The 23,237-nt window shown below is 36.1% G+C and overlaps 1 protein-coding gene across 8 annotated transcripts in view; it reads right to left on the reverse strand.

The window, feature by feature from the left end:
* The window catches only part of ZDHHC21 (zDHHC palmitoyltransferase 21), a 66,870-nt gene that overhangs the window by 16,652 nt on the left and 26,981 nt on the right, over positions 1–23,237 (reverse strand). For 7 of the 8 annotated variants that reach the window (XM_078062342.1, XM_078062343.1, XM_078062346.1 and 4 more), the window contains one exon: positions 2,081–2,197. In XM_078062342.1, coding sequence (XP_077918468.1) covers positions 2,081–2,197 — 117 coding nt within the window. Of the gene's footprint in view, positions 1–2,080; positions 2,198–5,350; positions 5,449–23,237 lie in introns of all 8 variants that reach the window. The other variant, XR_013444015.1, reaches the window with a different exon arrangement.

The raw sequence follows: 23,237 nt of genomic DNA on the forward strand, positions 1-23,237 counted from the left end.
CAACCACTCATCTCCTTTCTGTAGAAACAGAATGCCTATTCTGGACATTTCATGTAAATGGAATCACACAAATACAGGGCCTTTCGTGACTGGTCTCTTTCACTTAGCATAACGTTTTCAAGGTTCATCCATGTATCAGTCCTTTACTTCTTTTTATGGCAGAATAAGATCCACTATATGGATATTCCACATTTTGTATATCCGTTCATCAGCTAACAGATACCTGGATTGCTCCCAGTTTGGGGTTATTATGTATGAATAATGTTGCTATAAATATTCATGTACAAATATTTGCACGGACATACGTTTCATTTCTCTTGGGAATATACCTAGGCGTGGAACTGCTGAATGAAATGATCATTCCATGTTTAACTTTTTAAAGAACTTCCAGACTGTTATCTGTCTGCACTGTTTTCCATCCCCTCTAGCAGTGTGTGAGGGTTCTGATTCCTCTACGTCCTGACCAACCTTATGTTACCATCTTTTTTTATTACAGCCATCCTAGTGTGTGTGAAGTGGTACGTCATCATGGTTTTGATTTTTATTGCCCTGATAACCAATGATGTTGAGCATCTTTTCATGTATTTGTTGTCCACTGATATAACCTCTTTGAACGAATGTGCATTCATATCTTTTGGCCATGTTTTAATTAAGGATTTTTTTTTAGTACTGAGTTACAGGAGTTCTCTATCCTAGATATAAAAGCCCCTTATCAGATACAGGATTTACAAATATTTTCTCACATTCCATGAGCTGCCTTTTTACTTTTTTGATCTCGTACTTTGAAGCACAAAAGTTTATAGTTTTATTTATCCACTTTTTTCTTGGTTGTTTGCACTTTTGGTGTCATATCTAAGACATTATTTCCTACTCCAAAATTTACTCCTATGTTTTCTTCTAAGAGTTCTATCATTTTAGATCCTCACTTAGGTCTATGATCCATTTTGAGTTAATTTATGTATATGGTGTGAGGTAAGGGTCCAACTTTACTCTTTTGCATGTGTATATCTAGTTATCCCAGCAGCATTTATTGAAAAGACTTTTCTTTCCCCCGTTGAATAGTTTTGGCACCCTTGTTGAAAATTAGTTAACTATATTTACATACATATATCTCTGAACTTTCAGTTCTATGTCATTTATCTATATGCGTATCCTTGTGCCAGTAGCACACTTTTTTGATTACTGTTACTTTATAGTAAGTTTCAATAACATTTTTTTCTCACTATACATTGTTTTCACTGAACATATTCTGGTAAACACTTATGCTTACATACACAAAAATATGCTATACATAATATAACAATGGGGATCTTTTATAACATACATGATTATTTACACACGTCAATAAATAGTTTCTACAAAACAAATGTGTAGAGGTTGATCAAAATGACTGTGCCTTTTAAGGTTTAATACACACTGACAATTAACCCTTCAAAAAGGTTATGCCAATTTACCCCCATCAACGATGTATGAGAAAACCTTAGCCTACATCTTCTACAATGCAGTATATTACCAAACTTTTAAATCCTTACTCAATATAATTTTTCTCACTTTTTGAACTTCTCTGTTGTGATAAATCCCACTTGGCTAATAAATACATGCAAAAAAAATAAATAAATAAGACCCAATCACTAATAAAACGTTTCTAACCAGCACCTCCATTTTTTGGAATTTATCTTAAATAGTCTTAAATTGTTTAAAGAGGAAAAAGAAATGTTCAAAGCAGTGTTATTTGTAATATAGAAAAAAAGATTACACACTAGATGCTGATCAACAGGCAAAGTGTTAATATGGTATATTCAGTAAACAGAGTATATCCAACTATTAAAAACTATAAACATGGAGTCTGTAGGCATATAGAAATACGCTAATTTTTAAAAGCAGGATACAAAACTGTATATATACTCTGTACACTGATTGTAACTATGTTAAAATTACACAGGCATATGGAAACGAAAATATATAAATGACTATGTGGTAATTTTCTCCTTTAATTTCTAAACTTTTTGTCACTTCTTAGAATTAAGCTCATAATTAGTGAATGTGTTCATAAATACATTACATTAAAAAATATACTTACTGTGATGATGCCAATTAGTTGAGTATAAAAAAGTCCAGTTATTCCAACTAACATAGTAATGCCCATAAAGGCAGCTAGTCTCATTATGGCCAATTCATGTCTAACAACAAAGAGGTCCTATAAGAAGAAGAGAGAAGACAGACTTAAAAACAAATTGAAAAGTTACTTATAATTGCAATAACAGTCAAGAATTAACCCATAACACTGCCCCTTATTTCCTTAAAAAAAATACTCTCCCCCTTTTGAGTTTATTCCACTTAATCATTATATAAATATTTGAAAATTTCAAAAATAATTGTTTTTAATTCATAGTAGGAAGCCAAAAAATAGGATTTTTACTACTCTTGTGTTGAAAAACCTCAATCCTAAAGTTGCAAATTAGCCACACTTATTTACTGTTTGTAGCAAAAAACAAAAAACAAAACAAAACAGAAACCTCCAAAAAAAACAAACAAAACATATATAATCTTTGGTTACACAAAAGGAAATTTTATTATTATACTGCTAAAGAGTTTGAATGCACAAGCATGATTCATAGTATTAAAGTTCAGGTGACCAAGATACCCAGAGATTATGTGACTTAGTCAAAGTAAGGGGGAAATATTAATGATAGGATCGTGTGGACAAGTTCTCTTTAAGCCTACTTCATTCATCCATCCATCCACCCAAACACCACCGCCAAGCACTGTGCTAAGTAATAGAAAAGTAAAAATGAGAAAGATATGGTCCATACCCTGAAAAAACTGCAGCTTATTTAGAGAGAGAACCCAATTTTATGAAACTCCAAAACAGTGTGATCTATGTTCTACCAGGGATGCATGCAGAAGACTGTGGAAACATCAAGCAATGCCTAGACAGGAAGGAGACATGTAAATGCTGTGAGGGAAAGTTGATTTCCTGTCTCAGGGCATAAAAATGAGTGTCTTGAGAGTGAACCCTAGAAAGTGGCGGAAAGACAGGCAAACAAGAAGCATTTCATTTACTCTGTTACCAAACAGACAGACTAGAGGAGTGAGACGGAGTTCTGGAAACCTACAGCTGCTAAACTCTGCAATAATACTTCCACAGTGGACAGAAGCAACAGATGAATGGGAAGGACCCCCAAAACATAACCACCCACATGCTTTTTTAACAGTGATTCAGGTTAAGGCTTAAAGGTATCCTGGTAGCAAATTCAAAAATAGGGAGGTCCGGGCTCCCTGCTCTGCTGGAAGCCTGCTTCTCCCTCTCCCGCTCCCCCTGCTTGTGTTCCCTCTCTCGCTGTATCTCTCTCTGTCAAATAAATTAATTAAAAAAAAAAAAAAAAAAGGGAGGTCACCGAACATAATGAGCTTGCTTAAAACAAAAGAACTGATGCTTTTCGATGTATCACAGTGACCACCCACCAGACTCAAGCAGAAATCTGAGTGTACACCCAAACCACTCAATTCATTGGCTTGGAAAAACTTAAACTCCACCAAGACACTTATGGTGCTGTATAGCAGTCAGATATTAGGCAGTCATTTCAAATGCTCAGTGAAAAGAGCCTAACACAGAGTCCTTACCAATCATGTAAAGATGAAAAGATGGAGCTATGTATGATACAAGAAATTAAGTGCAGAATGGAGCACTGGGTGTTATACGCAAACAAGGAATCATGGAACACTACATCAGAAACTAATGATGTGATGTATGGTGATTAACGTAATAAAAAAAAGTTAAAAAATTCAGTGCAGTAAGTTCTGCTATAATGCTGTTTGAAAACACAAATTTGTTCCAACGTGGTCCATACATGAAACAACTTGAGCATAGCAAGAATTCTGTGTTTGCTTACTGTGATTTCATCCGTGAGAAACCCTAGATGAACATGGAAAACTGCACCCAGCTAAATTAAGGCCTATGGGGATACACAAAACACATGCGTACACCCGAACACCTACTGACTACCACAACTGATCCTGTGTTAGAAGCCTCACTCATCCACATCTGCTATTACACCTTTCCGATTTCAGATGACTCTCCTTCTGTTACTTCCCAGCATGTCACTTACTGTAACCCATCTCACGCCCACTGCCACAGCAACATGGCAGGTCTCTTTTAAGATAAAGTGTGAAGTTTGGTACCGTATTTATGTATTCCTTAACTATTTAACATGTGTGAAACCGTGCTGCTGATTGTATTAGGTTCTGACCCTTCTGAGTGTCATGACAAAGTTTCTGACAAAGTTTCTGAGTGTTGTGCCTCCATCTTCCCATAAGCTCTGTGGTTTTCACTGCATAATTTTGTAGAGTAGGGTGAATTTCAGAAGTGTACATATGGGGGGTGCCTGGGTGGCTCAGTTGTTAAGCATCTGCCTTCGGCTCAGGTCATGATCCCGGGATCCTGGGATCGAGCCCCACATCGGGCTCCCTGCTCAGCGGGAAGCCTGCTTCTCCCTCTCCCACTCCCCCTGATTGGGTTCTCTCTCTTGCTGTGTCTCTGTCAAATAAATAAATAAAATCTTTAAAAAAAAAAAAAAAGAAAAGAAAAGAAAAGAAATGCACATATGGTGTAATAGTAGAGCTTGGTGTAGAAAATATACCATATATGACGAAATAAAAAGCATCTTCTCTTCTCCCAGTGAAAAGCTTTTTTAAACAAATTTTGCTACCTAGAATTTATAAATGTTGGGGATGATGAGACTGTAAGATCTAATTCTACTATTACATTTATTCACCTGGTTGCACACTTATATTTAAGAGTATTCATGTAAAACAGTAAAATACTTTGAGAAATTTCTTTTTATCACTCTTAACATTTTCAAAACACAACTGCATTCCAAGATTACACACACATATTTAACATCTTCAGTACTAAATCCAAATCTTGGTCATTTAGCAAAGTTCTTCAGAGCACAACATCTTCACTTTAGATTTTTTTTGACTTAGCACTTTTGGGATCTAAAGATTCGCTTGGAAAACTTTATCCAAATCACAAGAACCCTTTTGCTATTCGAGATCTTTCCTACATATTCAGTGTTATGGCTGAATGTGTCTCCCCCAAAATTATGTTGAAGTCCTAATTCCTAGTACCTCAGAATGTGACCGTATTTGGAGACAGGGCCTTTAAGGAGGAGACTAAGTTAAAACAAGTCCCTTAGGGCTGGCACTAATCCAATCTGACTGGTGTCCCTATAAGAGGAAACTGAGAAACACAGACACAGCTCAAGCACAGAGGAAAGACCATGTGAGGACACAGCGACAAGGTGGCCCATCTGCAAGCCTAGGACAAAGGCGTCCAGAGAAACCCAACCTGCTGACTTGCTCTTCGACTTCCAGCGTCCAGCACCACGAGAAAATGAGTTTCTGTTGTGTAAGCCTTCCAATCTGTAGCATTTTGTTATGGCAGCCCTAGCAAATGGATATAACAACTGTATTCCTTTATCATTTTCATTTTCCCCATTTCTTGTTAAGAAATGTACTTATATCCAGGAAATACATAAGATGTAAGTTCAGTTTAGAGAAAAGTAACACCACCCTCTCAAGAATGAGAACATTTGACAGTATACAGAGCTTCATCTGTGCATTCCTTCCCCATCACATTCTCTCCCTCATCCCTATCCTGAAGGTAAAGGTTACTGACTCATTCTTCATACCATTTGGATACTACCAAGTTTTAGTTGTATATTGCAGATACCTTCTACTCTGAGTCTACCTTTTCACTTTCTTTATGGCATGTTTTGATAACTCCAAGGGCTTCAATTTAATGTAGACCAATTTATCAATCTTTTCCTTTAGTGCTTTTTATTTCCTGTTTAAAAAAGCCTTTCCCAATCCTGAGGTAATAATGGCATTCTTCTATATTATCATCCAAAGCCTTTAAAAGCTCTGTAGCTTTGCCTTTCAGATTTAGGTCACTAATCCACCTGGAATTGATGTTTATTCTTTTTGTGCACAGTGAAATATAGGGGTCTGAATTTACTTTTACTATATGGATATCCATTTGTATTTCCTGAAAAATTTTAATTAGTCTTTCAAGTTACAGTACACAATCAGATACACACACATACACACATATTTTCTCTATTAAGCTTCATATTTTTCCCCCAGAGGTCTTATACTTTTTTGGCCATATTTAATTCAGGAACTTCCTGTTTCTTGATTCTATTATAAATGGTTTTGCTATTAATTTCATTGTCTAAACGGTTGTCGGCATACACATGATTTTTTTTTTTTCTAATCTGTTAATTTGATAACAACACTGATTTTCTAATGTAAAAACTGCCTTTCATGTCTAAGATAAACTCAACTTGATCAGGCTGGTTACATATATACCCAGATTCAGTTTGCCAATATTTTGTGTAAAAGTTGTTTATCTATGTTCATAATCAGACTATAGTTTCCTTTCATTCTTCATTATCTTTGATAAGTTATGTATTCAACATATGCTGTACACATAAAATGAGTTGGGGAGGGTTCCCTCTTTTTCTGTTCTTTTTAAAAGAGTTTGTATAAGACTAGAATTATTTTTTCCTTTCATATTTGATAGAGCCAGAACTCACTGGTAAATCTGTGAATATGCTTTGCAGAAGTTTTAACTACTCACTCATGGTTATAGAACTCATCCTGTTTCCAATTCCTTCCTGAAGCAATTTTCTTCTTAGAGCTATATTATGCTTACAATCAGGAAACTCAGTACTGTTAAAGATATTCAACTCTCCAAACTGATGTATAAAATTAATACAATCCCAATAAAAATCCCCCACCAGCACAGCATATAGTCTACTGATAGCAGTTTCTTTTTAATTTTACTTTGTTTTGATTTGTACAAATTGCTAAGTAAGCTGTTTCTAAATTTCAGAGGAACAAAACACAATGAATACCATACCACTCCTATATAAAAAGAAAAAGGTGGGAGGGTTTGGCTTACTGCATGCGTTCTCAATACAGGTAATATGGCCCCCAAGGAGGGAGAAAATTGGTTCTTCCCGGGGAAAAAAAATCACCTCTTTCAATAGTTTTGTGGCCATACACAAATCAATCCTACCTGACAAAATCTTATTCCTTAGTATTTAATTTCATAGAGGGAAGGGGAGAAAATGTCTAAAAAGGCTCCCAAGGGAACAAAAATAATGAAAAAAGAGGAGTCTCCACTGGATAACAAGATTTGTTATAAAACTACGGTTATGACATGGTACAACCACAAGGACAGACAAATAGACCGATGGACTAGCAGAGAACCAGAAACAGATACACACATATATGGCTTGGTTTCTGACAAAGATGGCACTGCAGAGTAGAAAGAATGATCTTTTTAATAAATGGTGCTAAATCAACTGGCTATCCAGCTGTGGAAAAAAAAAAATGAAACCCTGATTCATATCTCATGAGAAACACAAAAATCAATTCCAGGTGGAAATGTAAAAAAATATAATACTTGGAAGACAACGTAGGAGAATTATATTGATGATCTGGGGATAGAAAAAGACTTCTTAAATTGAACCCAAAAAACACTAACTGAAAAGGAAAAGACTGATAAGTACATGAAAATTAAAAACTTCTGTTCATCAAAAAATACCACCAACAGAGAAAAGGTAAACTAGAGAGCAGACGATATTTATTATACATACTCAAAAAAGTTAAAATCTAAAATGCCCTACAATTACAAAAAAAAAAAAAAAAAAAAAAGTCAAATAACCACCCCACCACCACCACCACCAAATTGGCAAAATACTTACACAGGCACACTGTGTAAAATAGGCTATTCATATGGTCAGTAAACATATGAAAAGGGGCTCAATACCATTAGTCATTGGAGAAATGCAAATGAGAACACAATCAAGTACTGCTCATCTCCAGCAGAATGGCTAACTTTAAGAAGACCTGAACGAGGGGCGCCTGAGTGGCTCAGTCCATTGAGCGGCTGCCTTCGGCTCAGGTCATGATCCCAGGGTCCTGGGATTGAGCCCCGTAGCGGGCTCCCTGCTCTGCAGGGAGTCTGCTTCTCCCCCTCCTTCCCACTCATGCTCTATCTCTGTCTCTCTCAAATAAATGCTTAAAAAAAGAAAAAAGAAGACCTGAACGAGTATTAGGGGGGCTGTGAAGTACTCTGAACTTATATTCTCTACTAGTGGGGGTTTAAATTCATAGGACCACTTTGGAAAACTGTGTAACAGTATCTAAAGGAACACAGATATCCTTTGAACACTATCACTTCTAGCTGTAAGTCAAGGGAAATACATGCACATATACAGGAGAGACATGAACAAGGTTGCTTTCTGGCACCATCATCTGTTAACAGCCCCAAACTGGAAACAATGTAAATGTCCATCAATAGAATGGATAAACAGTCTTAAATTAAATGAAATACAGTTGACCCTTGAACAATATCGGTTTGACCTGCACCAGTCTACTTATATCCAGATTTTTTCCCCTATATTATACATGTATTTTCTTTTCCTTATGCTTTTATTAATAACCTTTTCTTTTCCCTAGCTTACTTCATTGTAAGAATACAGTACATAATACCTATACAAAATATGTGTTAACCGACTATGTCATTGCTCAGGCTGTCAGTCAACAGTAAGACTATTAGTAGTGAAGTTTTGGGGGAGTCAAAGTTATACATGAATTTTCAACTGCACAGGGGGTCGGCTCCCCTAACCCCTGTGCTGCTCAAGGGTCAACTGCACCATGAATAAATTTATAATGATATTCATTGCAATGAAAAGGAACTATGTCTAATAACAAAAAGAATAAATCTTATAAGGATTGCTCAAAGAGGATTTGTGATAATTCACTGGGCTGTTTTTTTTTTTTTTAAAGATTTTATTTATTTTTCAACAGAGAGAGACAGACAGCGAGAGAGGGAACACAAGCAGGGGGAGTGGGAGAGGGAGAAGCAGGCTCCCGCTGAGCAGGGAGCCCGAGGCAGGGCTCGATCCCAGGACCCTGGGATCATGACCTGAGCTGAAGGCAGACGCCCAATGACTGAGCCACCCAGGCGCCCCCCAGGAGGTACATTTCTTGAGGATGGGGACTTCTGCCTTTTTGTTCAATGATGAGTCCCTGGAACCTAGAACCAATTCTAGCTCACAGCAGGTACTCAGTGAGTATTTACTGAATGAATCAATGAAAAAGAGGAAGAACGCTGGACACAAGAGCAGAGTCTCCTCCCCCCAACATGTGAAGACGCAGAGCCCTGCCTACAGAGACTGCTGCACACATGCAATAGCGGAGATAAACACAGAAAAAGAAACACACAGGCAACATGTACACACACACACACACCACACAAACCGACAGAGGAAGAGAGGGGCTCCTGCACTGAATAATACTCCTACATTCCTATCTGGCAATCTTTTGTAATGCTATCAATTAAACTTCCAAAATGTTATAAAACTAGAGAGCAGTGGGGGCATCACCTCTTGATGCAAGCTAAATGAAAATAAGCCAAGAGTTGGATTTGGCCACTTATGATCTAGCAAGTAAGTCTTCTAATTAATACTTGGGTCTGTGAATTCCTTGAACTCATTTCTTTCAACAATTTTATCTTCTATCCTAATCTAATATCAATCCAAATTCTTTTTTATTTTTTTAATTTTATCTATTTATTTGACAGAGAGAGAGACACAGCGAGAGAGGGAACACAAGCAGGGGGAGTGGGAGAGGGAGAGGGAGAAGCAGGCTTCCCGCTGAGCAGGGAGCCCAATGCAGGGCTTGATCCCAGGACTCTGGGATCATGACCTGAGCCGAAGGCAGATGCTTATTTAATGAGCCACCCAGGTGTCCCTCGATCCAAATTCTTTGATTAAATCCTAGATCATACTGTTTCCTATAACTGTACCCATTACATAAATGCAAATTCAAGCACAGCACACTCTGAATACCTACCTCCTACCTTTGGAGCCTAACTCCCTGTAGGCCATCAATGCTAACAAATTCTCAACGTCAGTGGGACCTCCAATCTGTTGACCCAACCACCATTTCACTACCTATTACTGTCTTCCCCCAGTACTTTCGCTTGACTCCCTGCTTGTTTATACGCCACAGTACACTGCCATAACTTCCCCTCAGTACACCATCAACTTTCTTGACCCTCTCTTTCACCACTGTTCTCCTGGTTCACTGGCTGCTCCTTCTTAGTCACCTTTCTGATTCCTCCTCATCTTTCTGTCTTCTAAAATTCAAGAGTGCCCTGGGCTTGGTCTTCAGACCTCTTTTCTTCTCCATGTGTACTTACTCCCTAGAAAATCTCCTATCAGATCCCATGACCTTAAATACCATCTTTATGCTGAAAGCGCATAGATTATAGCTCACGTCACTCCACTGAAATTGATCCCTGCATCTGTCTATTTAACATCTCTCCTTAGATATGGAGTAGGCATCTCAAAGTAAACACATTAAACCAAAAATCTTTAACTTCTTCCTAAAACCAACTCTTCCTCCAGGCTTCTCCATCTCTGGAGGTGACATGTCTATTCTTCCAGTTGTTCAGGCCACGAAACCTTGCAATCATCTTCGACTTGTCACATTTTATCTCATCCCCCACATCCAAATCATCACCAAATCCTTTAGCTCTTCAAACTATAATGGCCCACTTCTCAACACTTCCACCACTCCCATAATCATCTCATGTTTGGACTACATTTTAATAGTCTCGCAACTAGTCTTACTGCTGTCATCCTTGTCCTCCCTCAATTTATTTCCTGTCAGTTTTCTTTCTAAAATGTAAATAAGTTTGTGTAACTGCTCAAAACCCTCCAATAGTTTCCAAAGTCCTGACCACCAAACATCCTAAAAAAAACCCATCTCTAACTTCCAATTCCATCCCTCATTGCTTTCAATTCAGCTCCTCCTACCTTCTCCCCAACTTGCTCCACTCAAGGTAGACTGGTCTTCTTACCGCTCCTTGACAATATCAAGTGTGCTCCCTCCCCAGGGGGACTTGGCACAGGTTCTTTCCTCTCACTGGAATGCTCTTCCTCCCAATATCAGTGACTTGCTTGAGTTCCAGGTCTCTGCTCAAGCGTCACTATTGAGAAAGACCTTCTCTGACTGTATTATCAATCATTAATCTCTATCCCTTACCCAACTGTATTACACTTAATAATACTTTTTTGCATGTTATATATCTGTTTATTGCCTGTCTCCTCCAATTAGAATATAACCTCCTTAATGCAAGAACTTGGTTTTATTCACTGCTGCATCCTCAGAGCCTAGATCAGGGACCAATGCACACAGTAGACACCCAACAAATATTTGTTAAATGGCTAAATGAGTGTTTTTGGTAATTTTTTAAAATAAACATCATGTTTCACAAATAAAATTTTACATTATTATAAAATGTAAGTCTTTATAGCATCAGTAGGAAGCAATCTTTATTTATAAGCCATTATTTTAAGTAGTTTTCTGTGTTTTTATGAGACTAATCTGAAAATTAACAAGATCTGAGGTATTTATGATCTTCCTCTTACTAAAAAGTTTCTCAAGCTCAGCACAGTTGATACTTTGGGCTGAATCACTCTCTGTTGGGGGGACTACCCTATGCCTTGTAGGATATTTAGCAGCATCCCCGGCCTCTACCCACTAGATGCCTGAAGCACTCCCCAGATCTGTGACAACCAAAAAAAATGTCTCCTGATGTGACCAATGTCCTCTGGGGGACAAAATCTCCCTCCACTGCACTGCTGGCAGGGATTTGGTTTCCTCTATTTTTCAAAAATGAAAATAGCTTGTATCACAATGGAGATATCTAAAGCATACAGATTTGAATTTTCAAAATGGCTTCAAAAACAACTTCACATGCTGAAGTTATATTCCTGTGGCAATCACTCTTGCATAAAATAAAATCCTGTTATATCTTATGGTTATCAGAACATTCTGGAATGCGCCTTAGGTTAAGTTTCATCATAATATCCCAAAGAAGTTACAGGACTATTCTGTACATCCCTCTCTCACGTCCAGCCCCCAAGTAAAATGCATTTTTTCAGTTTTGTTAAATTCTAATGGAAATTAATGTTCTAATGAAAAAAAAAAATCATCAACCACACTTAACTAATGGCTATCACTGAGGGTTCAGGATGACACGTTACATTTTGATACAGATATAATTGCGGTTTAGGGAGCAAACTGCACTGGTACTTGACTGCCAGTTTCATGGCTGAGGGTAAAATATTTTAGAAAAACCATTTTGTCTGCCTTCCCATATTTTAGTAAAAACTCTAGAAAAATTGGAGCAATTAAAAAAAAAGATACCATATTTTCTTGCTATATTTACTATTTAACTTATGATGTTCAGTCAAAGATGAGTGAGATGGGCACCTGAGTGGCCCAGTCAATTAAGTGTCCGACTCTTGATTTTGGCTCAGATCATTATCTCGGGGTCATGAGATCAAGCCCCGCGTGCAGAGCCTGCTTGAGATTCTCCCTCTCCCTCTGCCCATCCCCAGCCCTGTGCACTCTTTCTCTCACTCTAAAATAAATAAATCAATCTTAAAAAAAAAAAAAAGAATGAGTGAGACAATAAAATTGCTTTCAGGCTGTAACCATTTAAAATCAAAGTGACTGAACCATTCTCAGAGAGAAATAAAAACTGCTAAATCTTTTATGCTAAATGCTGTAATATTCATAATAATCAGCTATATAAACAAATTTACTGAAGACATATATTCAGTAGACCTGGTATTGCAGGGCAAGGTCAAGATTTATTATAATGTTTCCATGTTCTAAAAGCACTGGGATATACTGACACATTCAACTGACAATTGTTAGAATAACAGGGTATTCTTTTTGGGTTTTTTTGAACTCAGGACCCTGAGATGGAGGCCTGAGCCGAAATCAAGAGTCAGGACACTTAACCAATTGAGCCACCCAGATGTCCCAATAATAGAGTATTCTTAAACTGTTTCTTTTCCTACAAATATAAACTAATTATATATATATATATATACACACTATTACTTTCAAGGAAAAAAAAAATTACCAAGGGATGATATCTCCATCACCATTTCAGGATGCACGCATAAAAACGCCAAATTACCATCATATTAGCATTAAAACTAATTTTCATTTCATTTTTTCTTAATTCCACACTATCCTTGCCTATTCTCAACTATTTTTCTCCCAAATCCAAAAAGTTAAATACATATTTCAGTGATCTTATCCATTCTAAAGTGACCGTGACACTTCCTTCCCCCTTCTGCCACTCTCCCTATAGCCTTAAATGCAGTTAATATATTGGTTTTCAGCCTTCACAAAAAAATAGGTATAAAAGAATCAATTACAAATTATCTGAGTCTACTTCATGTAAAAACAGTTTAAAAGATGTCACTTTAGAGCTAACGTGGTATGACACAAATGATTAGCTACAAAATCTCTACACCCTTAGCTCTGAATTCTTTATTTCAAAAAGAAAACCACCACAGATTTTCTCACCTAGAGAGACAGCATTCCCTACAATATGACATTGCCAGCAGGTATGTATTTTTAAAAATATTTAAACCACTATAATGCTTTAATAAGGCCTTTTTTGACAGTCTTCATATTAGATAAGCTACTAAAAACAGGTTGCCTCAGTGATAAATAAATGAATGACTTTATAGATCCCAAAAAACAAAGGTTATTGAGTAAAGTCTGAAATACTATAAAAAAATGAAAACAGCAAAGTATGAATTCACCAATCAGGAGATTCAATGAGCTTTCCCTAAAGAATAGATTTTTGTGATGCTTTAGCATTTTTTAAATCTGTTTTTTTTTTTTTTTAATTAACAATGCGACCATAATATTGTTTAAAAAAAAAAAATCACCCTAGGGAAAAATACAAGTACAGTAGCATCTTGGTACTATGGAAAGAACACTGACTCAGGGACAGACAGAAATGGGTCAAAATCATACCTCTGCCAAGTGGTAACTCTCGGACTAGACAAGTTTTGGGCCTCTCTGACTCTTAGTCACCTTCTCTGTACAATGGGAACCATACCACTTATCCTCTCAGAGGTATTTTAAATGAGTTGGCATTTTCCACTAATCAAATGCTTACAGATCAAGTAACAGAACGCAAAATTCATGAAAAATATGACTAATGATATATTCATGAATCCATGAATAATAAATTTTTAAAAGCATACTAGGTAAAGTGATACCTTCCTTCATATTTAATTATACAGCTATAATTTTCTAATACTGCTTTTGGTAAGCTAGCAAACAATAAAATGAAATACATTATTATACTTTAATAATATACCAAATGACTAGGCATTTGCTTATAAATACTTAAATATGTGGAAAATAGTCAAATATGGACCTTGGTCAAAGAAAATTTTCTTTAATATCCATTTATTTTATTAATTTAAAATGCCAGATCACTGCCAATCAAAGTCTTAAAATCTTTAAAATGATTTCATCCCAGTAACTACTTAAAATAAGACACTAGTTTCAAGAGGGGTTTTAAAAAGTAAAATTTAACATTATATTGGCATGATAAATACAAATGATGGTCAAACTAAACTGACATCTAACATTTGAAAAACTTATCCAAATATCTCAAAGCCTATGATCTTTACTGATTTTAGATTCTGTGATTCTGACTAAAAATGCTTAAGGTATCCATGTTTATTTAGAAAGATACCTATTTTCTACAGTTTTTCCATTTATGTATTTTTGTTTTAATACTTAGAATCTTGAGATTATTTTAGTGACTGTTTACAAAGAAGATAGTAATACTTATTCATTTTAGGTCTGTAGGCCTTCTTTAGTATAAAACTTAGACTATATATCAATATCTACAGCTTAAAAATACATCCTTATTTTGGGCATTGAATCGTGATGAATAAATTCCTTATCTCCTATACGTCTTATACCCCTCCTTCCCTCATTAAAGGATATTTGAAATATTTCCTCAAAATCTCACATAGTAAAAACATATAAATCCTTGAAAGTTCATGAGCGGTGGATATTTTAAAAGTAAAGAATAAGAAGAAATTTAAAAAGTATTAAGTTACTCCAAAAAAAAAAAAAAATGGGGCAACTGCAAAGCGGTTAAAACAATCCAGCCCAGAAAGACCTGACAAGAGGAAGCTAAGAGAAGAGAAATGGAAGAAAATCAGGGTCTCAAGCCCTTTACTTCCCAGTTTGTAAACAGCTTGCTTTCTCTCTCAACTCTCTTTTCCTTGAGCTTAACCAAAATATACCAGTTTTCTACTGAATACAGGCTGAGTGCCATTACAACAAAGGTTAAATGGCAATCCATTTCTTCTTTTGTTTAATGAATAAACGCTCTTACCTTAAAAACAAACAAACAAAAGAAACAAAAACTGAAGGAAGAGTTGTTAACACTTTCTTTTCCCACCCAGAGAACAAGCACATGGCCTTAGAATTTGGCTAGAAAAGATACTATGCTGCCATCTACCAACCTGAGAGGGTATAGAGAACACAGACTAAAGCTTTTTCACTTGGACTGACAGAAGAACACAGGGTCAAAGTCCATGGCATCCCTTAATTGTGCTAATATCTCCACAAGAAAGATGCACAGTAATCATTAATACAATCTCCAAAGATAATCAGGGACATCTGGGGATCTTTATTTCATATCTCAAATAACTGAAAGGGTAACAATGTGAATTAACATGTTTCTGACACTATCTGGCCAGCTTTCCACACAAAGGGAAGAGCTGGTTATAGTATTATTTGTTTTAGAGAAAAATAAAAAAGACACAGGCAAAAACTTAGAAAAAAATTGATGGGGCAGGGCTGTTTGAAGAATATTCCACGACAAAATGTTATTTTTTTTTAAGTGTCAATGGTAATAATGGAGATTTTTGTACTGAAATTACTTGTAGTTATTTTCTACCTTATAAAAAAAATACAATAAATGTCATCATTAAAAGAACTACTACAGTAAGAGCAAGGTTCTAGTTCACCTTAGAAATATTTGCTAGACAGTATATTAGTATTTTAGAACAGATTTGACCTTAAAACCAATTATTTCAATGATTGCCTCTAACCTTTAGTTGTTCTCTTGTCCAACAATGACTTCCTCCATCTCATCTGGTTAATCTCTACCTACATTAAAGTCCATCCCAAGCCTCATTTCCTACAGTACAACAGTTGTCAAACCCTACGGCTAGAGCTGCACTTTCTGCACAACTCCAAAGGATACCTTTTCTATAGACTATGACATGAGTGTTGCCTCCTGGAGTTGCAAAGTTAGGCAACACGGATTAGAATCACTTGGGAAGTGGGGCATCTGGGTGGCTCAGTCAGTTAAGCATCCGACTCCTGGTTTCAGCGCAGGTCCTGATCTCATGGCTCCTAAGATCAAGCCCCGAATGGAGCCTGAGCTTAGCAGGAATCTGCTTGGATGTTCTCTCCCTCTGCCCCTTCCCCTGCTCACTCTCTCTCTCTAAAATAAGTAAATCTTTGAAAAAAAAAAGAAAAATCACTTGGAAAGACATTTTTAAGCAAAATGCTACTGCCAATGTCATCTGTTGAGGGAAAGTTTTATGAGACTCACCTCAATAAGAACACTACTAAAAGCCACATAAAATCCAATTAATAAATAAACAACTGACTGAAGACACTGGGAAGTAGCCAAACTAGCCAAGGCTTAGAGGGCCAAGATCCAAGAGTACAGAAATGCACTAAGGTGAGTCCTACATTCTGCACTGCTTTTTACCATAAGGTACTTGTCAATTCGTACCCGGTATGAAAGGTCAAGCACAAGCAGAGGCTCGGAACTGTCTGTAATCTCAGAGAGTTGGGGAAAGAACAAGGAAAAGGCATGATCCACAGTAAATACCTAAATTTTTCAGCTGAGACTCATGAAGGGTTACATCATAGGAGAGACGGAAAACTGAAAGGAGTCCTTCACAAAGAAAAAGCCCAGTAATCATAAATCCTTACAAAACTTCAATAAATGTTAATAAATGTCATGTTCAAAGGAACTGCTGTATTAAGACCAATGTTCTGTTATTTAACCTTAGAAATATTTGTCATACAAACCCTTGGTTGGATCAAGATGAGCCTTCTCTTTATCGCCTATCCAAAAAAAGGAGTAAATCGTATCTTGAAAAAAAAAAAAAAATCAATCAGCTTATCTACAGTTAGTCACAGAAAATGCCTGGTATCCAACAAAACCTATCAGATGTGTCAGAAGAAAGGACTGAGTATCTGGAAACTAAGAGAGATGGAAAAAAAAGTCAACAGAAACAGACCCATAAGTAGATCTCAATACTGAAATTGACAGACATAGACATTAAAATAACTTTAATTAAAATGTTCAAAAGTATAGATGACAAATGGGAGAATTTCACTAAAGAAGTGATCTATGAAAAAGTTATCATGAAAATTTTGAAAGTGAAAAATAGAACTGAGTAACTCAGTAGAAGGGTTTGACAGATTAGACAGAAGAGCTGATCAGTAAACCAAAATAAAGGTCAGTAGAAAATATCCACTCTGAAGCATCGAGAAAAAAAAAAGAAAACACAGAAAAGACTGTGCTCTCATGTACATAAAATCAGAATATCAGAAATGCAAAAGAAAAGTTTGGCAGAAGAAATATTTGAAGTAACATTGGCCAAGAAATGTTTGTAACTTAAGAATGTCATCAAGCCAGAGATTCAAGAAATTATATAAACTCTCTCAAAGAGGAAAAATGCAAAGAAAGCAACGAAGCACATCACAGAATAACTGCTAACAAGAAATTATATAAACTCTCTCAAAGAGGAAAAATGCAAAGAAAGCAATGAAGCACATCACAGAACAAAGACCAAAAAAGAAAAGGCATTCCAGTCCAAGGTGGTGACATACAAGGCTCCTGAACTCAACTCTTTCTATGGACACACTGAATCTACTGCTACACATGGAACAATGCTCTTTGAAAGAAATCCAGAAACTAGCTGAGCAATTCCTACACAACAACACAACTATAGGAAATCATCAAATCACAAAGGAAGAGAGCAAGAGAAAAAGAAAGGAACAAAGAATTATAAAATTGCCAGAAGACAATTAACGAAATGGCAGTATTAAGTGCATGCCTATCAACAATTATTTTAAATGTAAATGGTCTAAACTCTCCAATCAAAAACAAAGAATGGCTGAATGGATTAAAGAAAAAAACCTCAACAATATGGTGCCTATGAGTGATTCACTTCGGCTTTAAGGACAAACAGACTGCAAGTGAAAAGATGGAAAAAGATATTCCATGTAAGTGGAAACCAAAAGCAAGCAGAAGCAGCTATACTTTCATATCAGACAAAATAGACTTTAAGTCAAAGACTGTAATAAGAGACAAGGAAGGTCAACATAATGATAAAGGGATTAGTCCAACAAGAGGATATAATATTCGTAAATATTTATGCAAACAATAGAGGGCCACCTAAATACATAAAGCAAATATTAACAGACCTGAAGGGAGAAACAGGGAGCAATACAATAATGGCAGGGGCAGGGCGCCTGGGTGGCTCAGTTGGTTAAGCTACCGCCTTTGGCTCAGGTCAGGATCGTGGAGTCCCAGGATCGAGTGCTCAGCGGGGAGTCTGCTTCTCCCTCTGACCCTCCTCCCTCTCATGCTCTCTCTCATTCTCGCTCTCTCAAATAAATAAATAAAATCTTTAAAAATAATAATAATAATGGCAGGTGCTTCAATACTTGAGTTTCAACAATGGATAGATCAGACAGAAAATTAACAAGGAAACATTGGACTTAAACTACACATTAGATCAGACAGACATTTATAGATCCTCCCATCCAACAGCAGCAGAATACACACTCTTCTCAAGCATACACAGAACACTCTGCAGGACAAGATCATATGTTTAGGCCACAAAACAAATCTTAATAAATTTAAGATGACTGAAATCTTATCATGCATCTTTTCCAACAACAACGGTAGGAAACTAGAAATCAATTACAAGAAAAAAACAGAAAATTCAAATTTCACAAATATGTGTAGATTAAACAACATATTACTGAACAACCAATGGGTCAGAGAAGAAATCAAAACAGAAATCAAAAAATATCTTGAGGCAAATGGAAGTAGAAACTTAACACACTACAACTTAGGAGATGTAGCAAAAGCAGTTCTACGGGAGGTTCACAGCAACAAATGCCTACCTTAGGAAAAAAGAAAGGTCTCAAACTACCTAACTTTATACCTCAAGGAACTAGGGAAAAAAAAAAAAAAAGGATGAACCAAGCCAGAAGTTAGTAGAAGGAAAGAAATAACAAAGATAAGAAAAAAAAAATAAACGAAATAGGGACTAAAAAAGACAACAGAAAAGATTAAGGAAACTAAAAGCAGATTCTTTGAAAAGATAAAATAGACAAAAATTTAGCTAGATTCACTTAAAAAAAAAAAAGAGGACTCAAATAAAATTAGAAATGAAAGAGGAGACCCTATAACTGACACCCCACAAACATAAAGGATCATATGAGACTACTATAAAAAATTATATAGCAATGAATGGAACAACCTAAAAGAAAATGGATAAATTCCTAGAAACATACATACAACCTACCAGAACTGACTCATAAAGAAACAGAAAATCTGAACAGACCAATTACTAGTAAGGAAATTGAACCAGTAATAAAAAACCACCCAACAAAGAAAAGCCCAGGACCAGATAGCTTCAAACACTCAAAGAAGAATTAATACAAATCCTTCTCAAACTATTACAAAAACTGAAGAGGGAACACATTCAAAATCATTTTACAAGACCTGCATTAACCTAATACCAAAATCAGACAACAACATTAGAAGAAAAGAAAATCACAGGACAAAATCCCTGATGAACATAGATGTAAAAATCCTCTACAAAATATCCGTAAACTGAATTCAACAATACATTAAAAAAATCATACACCATGATCAAGTAGGATTTATTCCAGGGATACAAAAATGGTTCAATATCTGCAAAACAATCAATGTGATACACCACATTAGTAGAATGGTAAAAAAGAACCATGATCATCTCAACAGATGGAGAAAAAGCATTCTACAAAATTCAACATCCATTCATGATAAAAAGTCTTAAATTAGGCGTAGAAGGAACATATCTCAACATAATAAAGGCCATATATGACAAGCCCAGAGGAACATCATACTCAATAATAAAAAGCTGAAAGCTTTTCCTGTAGGATCAGGAACAAGACAAGAATGCCCATTTTCACCACTTTTATTCAACTTAGTACTGCAAGTCAGAGCAATAAGGCAAGAAAAAAAATAAAAGGCATCCAAATTAGAAAAGAAGTAAAACTGTCCTTTGCAGATGACATGATATGTATAGAAAACCTAAACACCACCAAAAACTGTTAGAACTAGTGAATTAATTCAGTAAAGCTGCAGGATACAAAATCAATATACAAATATCAGTTGTGTATCTATACATTAATAACAAACTATCAGAAAGAAATTTAAGAAAACAATCCCATTTATTTTTTTTAAAGATTGTATTTATTTGTTTGAGAAAGAGAGACAGACAGAGACAGCATGAGCAGGGGGAGGAGACAGGGAGAGGGAGAAGCAGACTCCCCGCTGAGCAGGAAGCCCAATGTGGGGCTCAATCCCAGGACCTTGGGATCATGACTTGAGCCAAATGCAGACCCTTAACCCACTGAGCCACCCAGGCACCCCAATCTCTTAAACATTTACTATTCTGCTGGTGTTTTGTCAACATTCAGTATGCACGTAAATATATATTTAATAAAATCATATAACATATAATATTTATATATATATTTCTAGGGATTCAAATATTATCACCTTTAAAAAAAATTAATAGGCCAAAGAAAAACTGTTTCCTCCTTCTGAGAGCTTTTATAAAGTCAAACATAACATAAACTGAACATCTATTATATATCAGATACTTTCACATGTGTTATCTCATTTAATCTCTTATTATTCACATTTTCCAGAAGAGAACATTGTAATTCAGAATGGTTAAACATGGTGTCAAAGGTTATACATATAATAACAAAAGCCAGGCTTTGATCCTAGGGGTGTCTGTTTATAAAGCCAAGATCATTCTATTACCAGGGTTGGCAAACTCAATATAAAGAGCCAGAGAGTTAATATTTTAGGTTTTTTGGGCCACATGACCCTGTCACAACTACTTAACTGTACTATTGTAGCCCAAAAGCAACTGTAGACAACATGGAAACAAATGAGAGTAGCTTTGTTTCAATATAACTTTATTAATAAAAACAGATGGAGGGTCAAATTGCCAATCCCTTCACTATACTACAATGCACTTCCTCCTAGAGAACCTCCATTAAGTTTTCATTAACATCACCAAATTGTATTTCTCTCTCTCCTTAAAAAAGTATGACCTTAATCTTACTGGGCAATTTTATTTTAATGCTTTTCTTATTAGGCTCCATTATTTGAAACAGGTTACTCTTGGGGGAATACGTCCAACCTTTTACATCTCCTAACTATAATGCTAATTATATCAGAAATTAATCTATAAATCAGATAAAACATTTTTTTTAAAGATTTTATTTATTTATTCATGAGAGACAGAGAGAGAGAGAGAGAGGCAGAGGGAGAAGCAGGCTCCCAAGGAGGAGGGAGCCCGATGCGGAACTCGATTCCAGGACCCTGGGATCATGACCTGAGCCGAAGGCAGACGCTTAACCATCTGAGCCACCCAGGCGCCCTCAGATAAAACATTTCTAAAACTACAGTGCTAGCATGCCCTAAATTCTCAGTGTGAAAATGTCAAACATCCATATTTAAAGTTCTCCCTTTTGAACTTTTTTTAGTTATTAGTATCTAATTTTAATTGCTTAATCTTTATTTAATAAGCATAATCATCACAAGACCAAACTAATATACACAGCCAAGCAACAATAGCAAATATCCTCTTTTACTTATACAAAATGATCATATATAGAGGCACCTGGGTGATGCAGTTGGTTAAGCATCCAACTCTTAGTTTCAGCTCAGGTCGTGATCTCAGGGTCGTGAGATCAAGCCCTGCGTCAGGCTCTGCGCTCAGGGAGGAGTGTGCTTGGTACTCTCTCCCTCTCTCTCTCTGCCCCTCCCCCTCATGCATTCCCTCTCTCTCTGTCTGAAATAAATAAATAAATCTTAAAAAAAAAAAAAAAGATCATATATACAAAAATGACCTAAAGACACAGAACTTAACGACCTTATTCTTTAGAAAGGCCCTTCACTCCCTTATTCCAAAATTTAATTATATGTGCCACCACTGAGATTGTTATTTTTAAGATTTAAACAGTATAAAACGATACAAATAGGAAAGAAAAATTCCCCTTCTCCATCAAGGATTCTGGTCTTTCTTCCCTTGCTCCCACTCTACCCTCCTTCCTCACACACACACAGGCACTCTTGTGCATGCTTTCTTTCCGTTCTGTCTGCCTGTCTGCCTCTTTCTCTGACTTACACACACACACACGGTACTTCAAAAACACAATCCAAGTCCAAATAATGCACAAGATCAGACCGAATATCAACTGTACACACAAAACACAGAAGATAAGATTCAAAAACACATGATCAGATTCAAATCCCAGCTCTACAACTAAAACCAGTTGAATAATTACTAGCTTTGTGCCTTCAGTAACTACCTATTTAACCTCTATTAGTCTCTTTGCTCATCTATAAAAATGGGGGAAAAGTGTACCCCACCTCATGTGGTTGTTGTGCGCATTAAAGTGAGAATGGAAACAACATGCCAACAGCATGCCCAACAGCATGGTGTTGATACGTATGTAGTCAAGTACTTAAAACTTGCCACTGCTCTTACTCCCACAACTACCCCTAACATCACCAATCTGGGACAAGCCTTAACTAAGATCTATTGTTATTCCTGTACAAAATGGGAAAAGCACTGTTTCCAATGGTATATATAACAACAACTTTTTAAAGGATTCTGCAAATTCTTCTTTTCGTTATTGTTAAAAGTCAGGGGAGAAAAGTCCCTTTTCTCAAAAACTTAACATTCCTTTGAGAACCTTTAAAAAATTAAGTCTATTTTTATTCCTGAAAGGAAACAAAAAGTTAGCATTTTTCACTTATTCTCTCATTGTTGTAGGTATTTTTAAACCAAAACATATATACCGAAAGATCTAATATGTTGCTTTTTCAAGAAAGTCACTCAACCCTAATATATAATCATAAATGGATTTGGTTAAAAGGGAACGTCAGATGAAGGTCTACTTTCTCAATCCCAATATAT

This window comes from Halichoerus grypus, chromosome 14, assembly GCF_964656455.1.
Source record: "Halichoerus grypus chromosome 14, mHalGry1.hap1.1, whole genome shotgun sequence".
Lineage (NCBI taxonomy): Eukaryota > Metazoa > Chordata > Mammalia > Carnivora > Phocidae > Halichoerus > Halichoerus grypus.